The sequence below is a fragment of the Carcharhinus amblyrhynchos genome, chromosome 10, assembly GCF_965287045.1.
Source record: "Carcharhinus amblyrhynchos chromosome 10, sCarAmb.v2.hapA, whole genome shotgun sequence".
In the NCBI taxonomy this organism is placed as follows: domain Eukaryota; kingdom Metazoa; phylum Chordata; class Chondrichthyes; order Carcharhiniformes; family Carcharhinidae; genus Carcharhinus; species Carcharhinus amblyrhynchos.
In genome coordinates, this window is record NC_137333.1 from 41,045,973 (window position 1) to 41,061,798 (window position 15,826).

Sequence of the window (15,826 nt, forward strand, 5' to 3'; positions counted from 1 at the left end):
AGGAGCATTTCACTCCAGCAGGGTTCAGATCAGCTCCCCACTTAAGGGGAACCAGCGGCCTGACCCTGCTGGAGTGAAGGGTGGATGATTAGTGGACCCGGGGGTGGGGTGGTGTTCCATGATCATAGGCACCCTGGCAGTGCCAGCCTCTGCCCCAGCACTGCCCAAGGGGCAAAGTACACATGCCCAGGGGGCACCTTGGCACTGTCCATTAGGCATGGGGCAGTGCTAAGGGGCCAGGGCCTATAGGGGCAATCAGTGGGGGTGGAGGGTCCCGCTGCCACTCTGCATTGGGATACGGTTGGTGCTGGAGGGGAGGATAACGATTCCGTTTGACTGTTTTGACCATATTAAAAAGTAGTTTGTTCAGTGTGGCCTCTCATATCAGCCCACAGATAACTGCTTTGTGTTGTAACTAGAAGCACAAACAAGTTAGAGATAAGAATGTGCTGATTGAAGAAACCCGTTGTCCAGGCAGAGTACAGTGATAAGGGGCCTGGAAGTCATCATCAAACTGTTGGAGCATAACCATGATCTGAACACACACCCCCATCATGGTTACCTGCCAATTCCATTGGATCAATGTGTAATGTATTTATTCAATAACCATTAGGGTTAGGATCATGTCCAGCCGCTTTGGGCTGAATAACTGTATAAGAATTGGTAATCTCTTTGTCTCGGTGGAGTTGCACTTAGTTCACCCTGTGTTTTCTCCCCGTCAAGGAGCTCAATAAACTGTTTAATAACTGGAACAGATCCAAGTATTGTGATTGCTCCGAATTCATTCACGCTAACAACTTCAATTCATTAACTCATTAACATATCCACTGAGAAGTAGATGATGATGCTGGTCACAGGCAACCCTGCCTTCATAATGGCTCCCATGTGGATGAGCAAGAGGGCCCATCGCAGGTTGGCACAAGGTCAAGAGAAGTAAGGGCCTGAGTAGTAAGAGGCAGGAGAATCTCAAGAAAGTCAAAATGTTGGCAAACAAGGTACGGCGCAACAGCAAGCGTTGGCACAATCATAGGTGCATTGCAGGTGGCGATCTTATCCAGAAATGAGCAAAAAGCAATGACTGAGGCGTTTTTGTATGTCCCGGGATATGGTTGCAAACATGTGCCAACTTTTCCCACAAGGAGTCTGGAGGAGTAATGTGGAATTCATGGCCTGCATAGTGAGAGAGAATCAGGGTTTTGTTTAATTATGGTGCCAAGACCTTTGACTCTATGAAATAACAGTCAGGCAGACGACTTGCTGCTCAGCCCACCCTGACATTCACCAAGTTCCTCACTTTGCATAACAAATGAGCTGAACAGCTAAGTATCATGGGTGGCAAGATGACTGAACATCCATCAGGAATCATGCCAAATTTCCCACCCATCACTGGATTTAGACTCCGCAATGAATATTCTGCCATGAGGTTTGATTACGTAATGGACAGCAGCTTGCCTTAAGCATGATACAGGTCTCAATGAGCACTACAACTGTGGATTCCAGCTCTCTTTTGGTCACCAATTTTCAAAATCTCACCTCAATTCTTTTGCCAGTTTCATGTCTACTCCTAGTCCAACTTCAAAAGGATTAAAAATTCCCTCTTTGCAGTGACTCCATCACTCTTCAGTTGCTCCAACAGCCCAGTTCTGCTGTCTTGCACCTGACCAATCTTTTGCTATTTGCTTTTTTTTAGATAACAGGACATGGGTTTGGTTGGCTTTTAGTGCACATGGAGGTGGTTCTCATATTATGGCAGTTCATTTTCTTCTAGCAGTGTGATACAACTAAGCAGTTTGTTAGGTCACTTGTGAGGGAAGTTAACAGTTTGTATTGGTGGAGAGAGAAACAGAATTAATGTTTTGAGTTCAATATGGCTCTGCTCTGGAGCTGAAGAGTTAGGAATGTGATGGGATTTATGCTGTTGAGAAAAGGCGGGAGAGGCAGGTGGGGCAAAAGAGAAGATCAGGGATAGGTTAGACAGCAGAGGAAGATTAATGACAAAGATTATATGGAACCAAAAGCAGAGGGCTTAGTATTTTAGTTTTTTTAATTCATTCGTGAGACATGGGCATCGCTGACTGGCCAGCATTTATTGCCCATCTCCAGTTGCCTGAGGGCAGTTGAAAGTTATGCACGTTGCTGTGGCTCTGGAATCACATGTAGGTCAGACCAACTAAGGACAGACAGAAGATTTCCTTCCCTAAAAGGCATTAGTGAACCATTAAAGAAACAAAGGGCTATTCCAGATGAACAAAAAAAAGCTGGGAAATCTCAGCAGGTCTGACAGCATCTGTGGAGAGAGAATAGAGCCAACGTTTTGAGTCTGGATAACGCTTCATCAGAGCTCAAAGTCCAGAGTAAATGTGGATAGCAGAATAAATGTCAATGCTGTTTGAAAGCAACAGAATGAGTCAACATATCCACATGATAGCTGCTTTGCCATTTCATGCTGAAGTTAAACATTACATCTCACTAACATGTTGCATGCTTTAACTTCACCTGTTTTCTTAAGAATCGTGGAAACTTGCATTTGACAGCTAAAATTACGAAATGACAGAAGTATCAAGATAAAGCTACCTCTACTGTGAAATCTTTATTCTAATAAAATGAATCAAAAACTAATCATTGTTCTTCATTTATTTGGGCAAAAGGTATATAGCTGTTAATCATTAATTGAAGGTGTCGATAAAAACAGGTATAAACCTCATAAATAAACTAAAGATTGCATTACTTTGATTTGAAATTCTACTCAATCAGTATAAACTTTGATTGAACTTTGCAATTCAATTTTCTGATAGTAACCTGTCCTTTTTAACAGTAAATGGACTCCACGTTTGAGATAACCAACAAGGAAGGATAATGGATCCATGATTTCACGATTCAAATGTCTCAATAGCATCCAATATCAGAAATGGATAATTTGCAAAAAAAGTTAAATATATGTGGTAATATATAATTTTCAGTACATTACTAATTAGAAAACAGAAGCAATGCAATTATTTAATTCTTTTGGACAAAGATGCTGTCATATTAAGACTATATCAAAAAGATTGCTTCATCACAATTCATAGAACAATTTTGATCAAAGTTTTTTTTAAAATACAAACCTTACACCAGTTGACTCTCTTCATGTTGATATCTAGTTTGAATTCTTTTTTAGGTTTCAATCCATGTGGTAATGTATGAGGTGTTGGAGACCAGTGTCCTTCCTTAAACCCTGTCGCCGGTGGTGGTGGGGGAGGTGGTGGCGGTGGTGGAGGCGGAGGCGGAGGAGCCCCAGATATCAGTGGAGGTGGTGGTGGCGGCATTCCACTAACAGTTGAAGGAGAATTGTTATGCATGATTCCATTTCGTGTGCCAGCCACAGTGGCCCTTATATTTGGTGGTAATCCTGAAAGCTGAGAGAAAAATTAAACATAAATAAAACATAAATTGTAGAAAAGGCTTTGGACCAAATCCAAATGGGGCAATTTGCCCAAAAAAATTCTAAGTGCCAAATTTGCATAAAAACTGGAGTAAATCCTGCTGGTGAACCACTGGCAGGTCCATTCGAGTGTCCCAGCCCACTGAGTTACAAAAGCTGCGCAGCTGGATGGGAGAATCACCACCAAGACCTTTCCAGTTTATACAGCTCTACTGGTCATTATGAAAATCCATTGAACTATTCAGGGAGTACAATGACTGTTTTGAATTTGCTTGCCAAACCAGCAAGGACTATTCTTTCACGACGATCAAGAATTTTTATTCTCTACAGTTTAAAATTTGTAAGTCAAGGATATAGGCTGAAAAAAAATTAAACACGCTGAAGCTCAAAATACAAAAGTGAGAAATTTTCACAATATAGCAGTACGTAGTGTGACAGGACATCTGACTGACTTCGTAGCAGTGAAGGAGCAATGAACAAACAGAACCTTTTTTGTGAAGTTAATGATGCAACAGGGTCATCTGTCATCCTGAAGATGGAACATGAGATTATCAGTTTCAGGAGGCAGGTTTTCATCATCATACTTAACTGAAATTACTAAATAATTTATATTCATACTTTTCTTCACATATCCTGTTTGCATACAGCAAAACTGCTTTCATTTTCCAGTATTTTTGTTTATGATTGCTAAGTACAAGATCATGACACACACATGCAAAGCATTAATCAACTAAAGTTGTCCCGTTATCCTGCAGTGCTTTAATACAGCAGAACAATTTAAAAAACAACAGTGAGGCCTCACCTTTGTATGTTTGTTAACTATTTAACATTTGGTGCATACTCAGTTTCGTTTCTTCTTTGGTTGGATGTGAGTTTTGCTGTCAGAGCCAACTTTTGATGCCCATCCTTAATTACCCTTGAACAGTGTGACTTGCGAGGCCATCTCACAGGATAGTTTAAAGAGTCAACATCATTGCTATGAGTCTGGAGTCACATGTAGACCAGACCAGGTAAGGACGACAAATTTCCTTACCTGAAGGATATTCGTGAACCAGATGGACATTTCCAATTATTTCATGGTCACTATCACTGACACTAGATTTATTCATTGAATTTAAATTCCAACACCTGTTGTTTCAAAGCATTAGCCTAGGCCTCTAGATTATTAAAATTGAAACGAAATATTGCAGATGATGTAAATCTAAAATATAAAGAGAAAATGATGGAAAAGCTCAGCAGGTCTTGCAGCAGCTGTGGAGAGAGAAACAGTTAATGTTTTGAGACTGTATGAATCTGTTTACTGGGGGGTAAGGCAGGTGTCAGGCAGATGGAACAAAATAGAAGGTCATGGATTGATTGAAGGTCAGGAGAGAGAAAATAACAAAGATGTAATTGACACAAAACAAAGGGAGTGGTAATAATGGTGGTAAAGACAAAAAACAGATGTCAATCGAAGTCTAAAGATCAGATAGCAGAACAAGAGTTAGTGTTTTCTGAAAGTAAAACGTAAGAACAAAACACAGGCTGGAACTTGGTGGAAAAGAAAAAAATAATTTTAAGAAGTTCATCTGAAGCCCAATGCAAACTGGAGCAAAAGCACCTCAACATCTGATTAGGCATTTTACAGTCTACTGGACTTAACACTGAATTCAACAACTTCCAGATCATACAAAAGAACAAAGAACAAATAAAAAGCCCGGGAAACAGGCCCTTCGGCCCAACGAGCCCGTGCCACCATCTCAACACCACCAGTCCCCCTCTCCACCCACAACCCTTGTCTAATGTTTTATGGCCATCCAGATTGAGGAAAACTGATTTAGGGACAATCTATTCCTGCCAATCAGCCTAACAGCACATCTTTGTGGTGTGGGAGGAAACCGGAGCACCCGGAGAAAACCCACGCAAGCACGGGGAGAATGCGCAAACTCCCACAGACACCGGCCCAAATCCATGTGTCTGCACAGCAATCAGCGATAGTCACTGAGCTGTTGTCTTGCCCAGTATCTGGTCCAATTTAGGCACACACTAATGACATGAAGCACTAGGCCAATCTCGAACAACCAAGAGCAGCCCCAGTACGACCCATCGCGTGTATGCCCCTCGTTGGACACAAGGCGGACCGACTTAAAACCTGTGAATGAAAAGGAAAATGGTCTCTGTCCTCCATTTTGATTTCTTCTGTTTTTGCTACCCCTAATACCAGTCTAATGACATTACCAAAAGCCATTATTTACCCTATTTTATGTTTGAATGAACCTAGCTATTTGGTCCCGAATACACTAAGTCAAAAAGATTCCTTTAGATCAACACATACAAAGGACTTTGTTCCTTACTGTACATTAACAAGTCTTGTTTCAAGTTATTCGATTCAGCATCAATTGCACATAATGGGCATCTACACTTAATTCTATTCCGTATTTAACTATATTTTTAATGGTTGAGAATTGTAGTTGACAGTCTGTTCTGCCTTATTGCACTGCTAAACAAACTAATAAAAAGAACAAAGACCAAAGGAAATTACAGCACAGGAGAAGGCCCTTTGGCCCTCCAAGCCTGCACCGACCATGCTGCCTGACTGAACTAAAACCCCCTACCCTTCCGGGGACCATATCCCTCTACTCCCATCCTATTCATGTACTTACAAAGAGCAAAGAACAACCCAGCACGAGAAACAGGCCCTTCGGCCCAATGAGCCCGCACCGCCGCATCGCCCTACATCTATTCTACCCTGCGTGTCTACGAATGGAACCCCTAACTTAGCCAGATTCAGGGGAGAATAGTGTCAATTTGGTAAACCAATCGGCCTAAGAGCACATCTTTGGGGTGTGGGAGGAAACCGGAGTGCCCGGAGGAAACCCACGCAACCACAGGGAGAATGCACAAACTCCCACAGACACAGGCCCAAATCCATGTATCTGCACAGCCAGCAGTGCTAGTCACCGAGCTGTTGCAGCGCCCGTCTACCAGTCCACGATCAAGCACACACACTGACACGAAGTACTAGGCCACTCCCGGAACCTCCAAGAGCAGCCCACACATGACCCACCGTGTGCATGCCCCTCATTTGACAACGAGGTGGACCTCCACCTGCGGAATAAAAAGACAAAAACATCCCTTACTTGTACTTGACAAAACATCCCTTAAAAGTCACCATCGGATCTGCTTGGATTGCAGTCCACTACCTCCCCCTAATGTAATAACGTAATGTCTTTGCTAATTAACTTGCCATAGCAAGTACGTTGGTCAGACCCGATTTATACTGCAGAGAAACACGGCAAAATCATACAAGTTCTTTCCTGGTGTGATCAACAAGCTTTATTCATTAATAGTCAGATTTTAAAAGACCTGCCCTTACATATGGTGCCTTTCGTGACCTCAGGATGTCCCAAAGTACTTTACAGCTAATAAAGTGCTTTTGAAATATAGTCACTCTTATATTTTCTGTTATTTATTCATTCATGGGGTATACTATTCACTGTTAAGACCAGCATTTATTGTCCATTTCTAATTTCCCTTGAGGTAGTGGTCGTAATGGTGAGCCACCTTCATGAATACAACTGAATGGCTTCCAAGGCCAGTTAATAGTCAAAGACTTTGTTGTTAATTCAGAGTCACATATAGACCATATCAGGTAAGGATGGCAGATTTCCTTTCCAAAACAATATTAGCAAACCAGATGGGATTTTGCAATATCTTTCTTCCAGGCCTATTCATTTAACTGAACTGATACTCCACAGCTGCCATGATATGATTAGATTTCATCACCAGGCCTTTGGTTCCTTGTCCACAAGCAATAGACAAGCAGATCCATTAGACAGAAAACACAACAGCCAATTTGCAGACAATAATGTAACCAATTTGCACTCAATAATGTGAAATTGATTTTTTTTGTTGCAATGTTGATTGCGAAATAAATATTGGAAGGACACCAATCTTTTGCTTGTCTTGAAACTAAAATATTTATAGGATCAAGAGAAACCAGAGGTAGCATTATGCAATCTTTCATGTCCACTGAGAGAGCAGAAAGGCCTTGGTTTTCAGTCTCATTCACAAGATGACACTTTCTACAACAAAGAACTTCCTCTTCACTGAGGAGTCAGTCTGGATTTCTTTGTTTGAACCTTCTTGGATGGTAAAATTTCAAATTTGACCTTGAACAATTTGCCAAATGGCACCTTCCATTCTCTCTTCAGATTTGAAAGCTTCAAAGCAATTTTAAATGCAATTATAAGTTAATTTGTGTGTTTCATTTGCTCAGTATTTTGAACATTGAATGTGCATTACAGCTCCTGCACTGGGAAGCGCAACAAATCTGTGATTATTATTATCACGTTTTTAAAAATATCTCTGTGAATAAAACAATGCATATTGTTGTTTAGTTTATTTTCAGTAAAATGAATGAATCAGAATTAAAAAGACTAAGTGGAATAATAAGGTTAATTAATAGAGTTTCCTCATGAAGAATCAAACCTCAACATTGAACACAAGGCATGTCATTATGTCCAATCCTTATCAGCTTTTTCTGACTTCAATATAGTCAAAGAAGTTCAACAACAAACAAGAGAATTGTACTTAAAGATAACACAGGAAGAATTTGACAGTGAATAGAGGTATATTAAAAACACTGGAGCAAAATAGGTACCGCGCAATTACGAGACCAGATTTTCATTTATCCAGCATTTTTGCTTACTTCAGATTTCCAGCATTCACAATATTTTGCTTTTACAAAATGATTTTGCCAGTCATAAATGAGACAACATCCCAATAATTTTCTAATTTGTATTATTGTGTTAAGACTTTCTACCTTGCCTTACGTAACAATAGCAAATACATCTACTGGAAAAATATTCAGCATTACGAGCTGTTCATTGGACGACTTTATCCAGAAAATTAACTGGTAATTTTTCAGTAAGATAGGAATTGCCTAATGCTCAAGGTGGAAATAACTACAATGATTCTATTTTATAGTGATGGCATAAATTTCAGAGTGATGATAAATGTCACTGAAAATAATAACATTTGGAGCTCCAATACTTAAACTTTACATAAAATTGTATTTTAGTAATGCATGATTCGATTTGCCTCATTTAGTTTAAATGCTGCTTCCATACTAATCATCTGAATACAAAATTATATTTAAAGCTTTATTTGTATGAATACGGCTTTCATTCAAAAAAAGTTTTATTCTGTAAAATTGTGCCAAATTAAATCATATAAAAGGTAATCATAAAAGATATTAACTTGCCTTAAAACCTAAATATTTTTATTCTTGAATTATGAGCTAGAAATATCAAAATGCTCTGACAGTTCAGATGATTATGGCCTTAAGGCTCTTAGAAACCAGCAATGTTATGTTAGTGTGATGATTCTACGTGCCAAAATTTTCAAAAATGCTATGGGGTTTACTTCTTTTAAAGTTCATTTTACAGAAGGTGGGTGTGGCTGACTCGCCAGCATTTATTGCCCATCCCTAATCGTCCTTGAAAAGATGGCAGTGAGTTGCAGTCCCGAAGGTGTAGGTACAGCTACTGAGCTGTTAGGGAGGGTGTTCCAGGATTTTGATCCAATGACAGCGAAAGAATGGCGATATATTTCCAAGTCAGGACAGTGAGTGACTTGGCAGGGGTCCTCCTAGTGATGGTGTTCGAAAGTACTTGTTATCCTTTTAAATAATAGTGGTCACGGGCGTAAAAAGTGCTGCCAAAAGAAAGTTCCTATAGTGCATCTTGCAGGTGGTATACATTTTGCCACTGTTCAATTGGGCTGGATAGTGATGAGCTTCTTAAGGCTTTGTCAGAGCTATCACAAGGGAAGAGTATTCATCACAGTCCTGACTGTCTTGTCTATGGTACAGAGGCTTTGGGGAGTCAAGTAGTGATTACCCAACGAGGATTCTTAATCTGTTCTTGAAGCCACAGTATTTGTATGGCTAGTCCAGTTCAGTTTCTGATCAATGGTAACCCCCAGAACATTGATAGTGAGGATTCAGCTATGGTAATGCAATTGTCTGTCCAGGGGCAATGGTTAGATGCTCTTTTGCTGGAGATGGTCATTACTTCGCACTGTGTTGAGTGAATGTTCACCCTGAATATTGTCCAGATGATGCTGCATTTGGACGTGGACTTCTTCAGAACCTGAGGAATCACAAACAGTACTGATCATTGTGCAGTCATCAATGAACATCCCCGTGTCTGACCTTATGATAGAAAGATGGTCATTGATGAAGCAGCTGAAGATGGTAGGGCCATAAGACCATAAGGTATAGGGGCAGAATTAGGCCATTCGACCAATTGAGTCCACTCCACCAACTAATCATGACTGATGTGTTTCTCAACCTCATTCTCTCACCTTTTCCCCATAATCTTTGATCCTTTTACCAATCAAGAACCTGTCTGTCTTAAATACACACAATGACTTGGCCTCCGTGTGCTTCATGGTAATCAATTCCACAGTGTCACCCCCACCCCCCGCCTGAAGAAATTCCTCCTCAGCTCAGTTCTAAAGGGTTGTCCTTCACTGTCCCTTGGATCTTCGTTTCTCCTACTACTGAAACACCTTTGCTACATCCACTTGATCCAAGCCTTTTTGTACTTTTTAAGTTTCAATGAGATTCCCCCCCCCCCACCGCCTCATCCTTCTACACTCCATCAAGTATAGATCCAGGCCCAAATTACTCAAAATCTCCTTACATATCAAGTCTTTCATTCCCAGAATCATTCTCCAGACCCTCACCAAGACCAGCACATCCTTCCTTAGATATGGGACCCAAAATTGCTCACAATATTTCAAATGTGGTCTGAGACAAAGCCTCAGCAATACACCCCCGCTTTTGTATTCTAGTCCTCTTGAAATGAATGCTAACATTGCATTTACTTTCCTAATTACCAACTCAAACTGCAAGTGAACCTTAAGACAATCCTGAATTAAGACTCCCACAACCCTTTGCACTTCAGATTTCTGAATTCCCACCCCATTTAGAAAATAGTCTCTGTCTCTATTCTTCCCACCAAAGTGCATAACCTCACAGTTTTTCACATTTATTCCAGCTTCTCCCTCTCAAACTGCAGGGTGAATTCTATCATATTATGGTCAATGACTCCTCAAGGTTCCTTTATCTTCAGCTCCCTTAACAAGTCTGCCTCATTACACATCACCAAATCCTGAATTTCCTGTTCCCTAGTGGGCAAGCTGCTCCAAAAAGCCATGTCATAGACATTCCACAATTTTTTTGCCCCGAAATCTGCTCCCAAACTGATTCTCCCAATGTACCTGCATATTGAATTCCTCCATGATCACCGCATTTCTGACAAGTCTTTTCTATAAATATAATTTCATTTCTTACTAACAAGGCAATCCCTTCCCAGTAATATTTACAAATTAATGTAGATGCTGAATCTCAACCATTGCTTACCATGTTTAATCATAAAGGTCTTTTTCATTATCAAAGATTGTGTTTTGGAATAACATCTGTATCAGTCCTATTCCAAAGATTGATAGGTTAAATTTTATGTGGTTTCTCTGGTGTACAATGTTACCTGGATGATTCAACCAGGTCCAGTGAACAGGAGCATTTGAATAATTCAGAGGCAACATAGAAAAATCTTCAAGCACATGGGCTGCGTATCAAGAAAGAAAAGTGTGTCTTTTTTCCAGATGTCTGGTCAGTACTTGGGTCACATTATTGACAGTAAACACCCTACATTAAGCACCGAAAAAAATGGAAGATATTTTAGAAGCCTCATGTAACACAGTTGAGGTCCTTTCAAGGAATAGTAAATTATTATGGGAAATTTGTTTCTAATTTAGCAAATAATGCAATGGTTCAATAATAGCTGTGTGTGAAACAGTCATGGGACTGGACAACAGAATATGGAGAAAACATACAAGAATGTCAAAGGTGCTTTGCAGAAGTCTAAAGTATTAGTTCATTTTAATCCAAAGCTACCGCTACTGTTTGAGACATTTCACGTTATGGGATAGGGCAGTTGTTTCATATATTATGCCTTTGGGAAAAGAAATAATGTTTGTTTTGTGTTTCTGACTAGTGCTGAATCTAATTATACTCAGCTAGAAAATTTTTGGCATATGAGAATTTCATCATTATTTATATGGTTGTTATTTCACTTTATGAACAGATCATCAACCCTTAACTATTATTTTGGGCCATATAAAGACATACTGCCATTAACTGTAAATTGATTTCAAAGTTGGTCACTTAACTGCACACTCCTACAATATAAATTATCATCAATGACAGTGTCACACTAATGCTGATGTATCATCATGCTTTACCTGTTGAGCAGATGCCATCAACTAGTTTTGTTTTTTTTTATTTTTCACTAGTAGACCATGTGCCTGTGACAGCACCTCAATTTCAGAGATACACCAGAAATAATCCCATGATGGGGAAGGGATATAGTATTGAAAGGAACAATAGCTGAAACTGATAGTATGAATCCTGATTTGAAATCATATGTGTCAAGAAAGCATGAGTTAACCATCTACAGTGAGAATCTATTGTGAGGCAGTGATCATTCCTGCTAGTCTGAATGGAAGATTTCTTCAACGATGTCACGAAGGATTTCCTGTAGCGTATAACTGGGACAAAGGAATTAGCACAGTTATTTTTAATGGTTGCTCTGGATGCTCAGTTTAAAGAAAAAGTGGGACATTCTGTGCACAAATAAGAAATACACCACTGTTATCTCACTGCATCCTTGGGAGAGGCCTAAAATACCAAGGCAATGGTTGCATATTGATTTTGCTGGTGCGTTTGAGGTTACATGTTCTTAATCGTAATTTATGCACTCTCAAAATGGTCAGAAGTTATCATGAGATTTACCACATCTGAACAAGCCATTGATAAGCTTGATAAAAGTTTTGCAAAATTTGGTAAAATAGAACAGATTGTTAGCAATAATGGTTCACAGGTTATTTCACAAGAATTTGAGGATTATCTCAAGTAAATGATATTCAGCATATGAAATCTGAACCTTATTATCCATCAATTGGCTGAACGATTTGTACAAACCATGAAACATTCTTTAAAAGCTTCAAGAGAGGAAGGTTTGTTATCACATGGTGCAAATAGCTTTTTGAAATCTTATAGAGAAGAGTGTCGTTTTTATCTCCAGCAACCGCAGGCTCGCTATCAATCTTCCACTACCCCCTACCCCCACAAAAACAATCACATCCTATTTTCTTCAGCTCTGATGAAGGTCATCCTGACTTGAAACATTAGCACTATTTTCTCTCCACTGATGCTGTCCAAATAACATGTTTTTATAATTGCTTAGTATATTTGCAGATGAAGTAATTCCTTGGATTTTATGGAGTATATTCAGGAGGAATTTCTCATGCAGTATGTTGATGGCCCAACTACAGAGGGAGCAAAACTTGACCTCTTCTTGGGAAATAAGGAAGGACAGGTGACAGAAATGCTGGTGAGGATCACTTTGGGACCAGTGGCCATAATTCCATTAATTTTAAGATAGCTATGGAGAATGATAAGTCTGGCCCAAAGTTAAAATTCTAAACTAGGGCAAGGTCAATTTTGATGATATCAGTCGGGAACATCAAAAGTTGATTGGGGGAATGTCTGCTGCCAGGCAAAGGGATGTCTGGTAAGTGGGAGACTGTCAAAAGTGTTCAGGGTAAGCACATTCCTTTTAGGCTGAAGGGCAAGGCTAGTAGAGTAGGAACCCTGGATGATTTGAGATATTGAGGCCCTCTTCCAAGAAGAAGGAGGCATATGACATGCATCAACAGCTGGGATAAAGTGGATTCCTTGAAGAGTATAGAGGGTGTAGGGGTAGAGTTATGGGAGAAATCAGGGGGACAGAAAGGGGACACGCGATTGCTTTGGCAAATAAGGTAAAGGAGAATCCAAAGAGCTTCTACAAATACATAAAGGGCAAAAGAGTAACTAGGGAGAGAGGAGGGCCTCTTGAGGATAAACAAGGTCATTTATGTGTAGATCCACACGAAATGGGCAAGATCCTAAATGAACATTTCTCATTTGTATTTCCTGTTGAGAAAGAGATGAGTGCTAGGGAACTTGGGGAAATAAACAGTGATGTCTTGAGGAGTGTACATATTACAGAGGAGGTGGTATTGGAAGACTTAAAGCACATCAAGATAAATCCCCAGGACCTGATCAAGTGTATCCCAGGATTTGTGGGAGGCTAGGGAGGAAATTGCGGGTCCCCTAGTAGAGATATTTGAATCATTGACAGCCACAGGTGAGGTACCTGAAGACTGGAGGGTGACAGATGTTGTGCCTTTGTTTAAGAAGGGCTGCATGGAAAAGCCTGGGAACTACAGACAGTGGGCCTAATGCCTGTAGTGGATAAGTTATCAGAGGGTAAGCGGAGAGACAGGATTTAAAGAACAAGAACTGATTAGGGACAGTCAGCATAGCTTTGTGAGTGGAATATCATGTCTCATGAATTTGATTGAGTTTTTTGAAGAGGTAACCAAGAAGGAAAGATGAGGAAAGTGCAGTTGACATTGTCTACATGGACCTTAGCAAGGCCTTTGACAAGGTACCACTTGGTAGGTTATTGCATAAGGTTAAATCTCACGGGATCCAGGGCAAGATAGCCAATTGGATACAAAATTGGCTTGATGACAGAAGACAAAGGGTGGTTGGAGAGGGTTGTTTTTCAAACTAGAGGCTTGTGACCAGTGGTGTGCTTCGGATTGGTGCTGGGTCCACTGTTATTTGTCATTTATATCAATGATTTAGACGAGAATTTAGGAGGCACAGTTAGTAAGTTTGCAGATGACACCAAGATTGGTGGCACAGTGGACAGTGAAGAAGGTTATCTTGGAGTGCAACGAGATCTTGATCAATTGGGCCAGTGGGCTGATGAATGGCAGATTGAGTTTAATTTAGATAAATGCGAGATGATGCATTTTGGTAGACTGAATCAGGGCAGGACCTACTCAGTTAATGGTAGGGCTTTGGAGAGAGTGACAGAACAAAGAAATCTGGGGTGCAGGTTCATAGCTTCTTGAAAATGGAGTCATAGGTGGACATGGTGGCGAAGAAGGCATTCAGCATATTTGGTTTTATTGGTCAGAACACTGAATGCAGGGGTTGGGGTGTCCTGAAGTTGTACAAGACATTGGTAAGGCCACGCTTGGAATACTGTGTGCAGTTTTGGTCACCCTATTATAGAAATGATATTACTAAACTAGAAAGAGTGCAGAAAGGATTTAATGGGATGCTACCGGGACTTAATGGTTTGAGTTATATGGAGTGGATGGATAGACTGGGACTTTTTCTCTGGAGTATGGGAGACTTAGGGGTGATTTTATAGAGGTCGATAAAATAACGAGGGGAACAGATAATATAGAGTCAATATTTTTTCCTGAAGGTAGGGGAGTCTAAAACTAGAAGGCATAGCTTTAAGATGAGAGGGGAGAGATACAAAAGTGTCCAGAGGGGCAAGTTTTTCACACAGAGGGTGATTAGCATCTGGAACGAGCTGCCAGAGGCAATAGGAGAGGCAAATGGGTAAGACATGGATACAGAGGGATATGGGTCAAACATGGACAATTGGGAACAACTTAGTTGTTAAAAACTGGATGGACAAGTTGGGCTGAAGGGCCTGTTTCCATGCTGTAAACGTCCATGACTCTATGACAAAACAAAGTGTCGGCAAATCCTCAACCACAACTGTTGGGACAAATGTGTTTGACAAATATTTTAAACTTGTGGAAAGCTTAGAAATTTGAAAAAGTCAAGAATATCCCTAATAAAGGACTAAAGAGGCGAGGGAGATATGGGGCCCCAGGGCGAGGCCAAGGGGTAGAAGAAAAAGCCTTAAGAGCTGAACACCAGCTGAATGAAAGAGAGAAGACATTCAAAGGAAAATCAATTCAGCTTTACAAGTTGTGAGCAGACAATACAATGAGTAACAAGATTACAGAACTAAAATAATGGGAGAATTCACCGGAGGAAGACATAACCAACAGTGAAATTAAAATTAAAAGCAAGGACAAAACCCTGCTGTAGCAAAGAATGAAATCAGAAATAAGATTGGAAGATTTAAATCTGAAGCTCATGGAGTTAAAAGAAAAAGCACTGGGTACATCAAACATAATGTGGATATGCCGGCGTTGGACTGGGATGAACACAGTAAAAAGTCTGACAACACCAGGTTTAAGTCCAACCGATTTATTTGATAGTAAACTCACTAGCTTTCGGGGTTTGTCCCTTCATCAGGTGAATGGAGAGTTCTGGCCTCAGACAGAGCATATAAAGCACAGACAGTTTACAGATTACTGATTAGAATGTGAATCTTTACACCTAACCTGCTGTTCAAGTCCTAAAGTGGCCGACAATGTGAGTGAAAGGAGCACTGATAACAGGTTAAAGAGATGCATATTGTCTCCAGA

The 15,826-nt window shown here is 40.3% G+C and overlaps 1 protein-coding gene across 1 annotated transcript in view; it reads right to left on the reverse strand.

The window, feature by feature from the left end:
* Nucleotides 1-15,826, reverse strand: part of LOC145348875 (protein diaphanous homolog 3-like) — a 527,933-nt gene that overhangs the window by 345,541 nt on the left and 166,566 nt on the right. Inside the window, exon 16 of the mRNA XM_080196908.1 lies at nt 3,105-3,395. Within this exon, the coding sequence (XP_080053034.1) occupies nt 3,105-3,395 (291 nt within the window). The remainder of the gene's footprint in view (nt 1-3,104; nt 3,396-15,826) is intronic.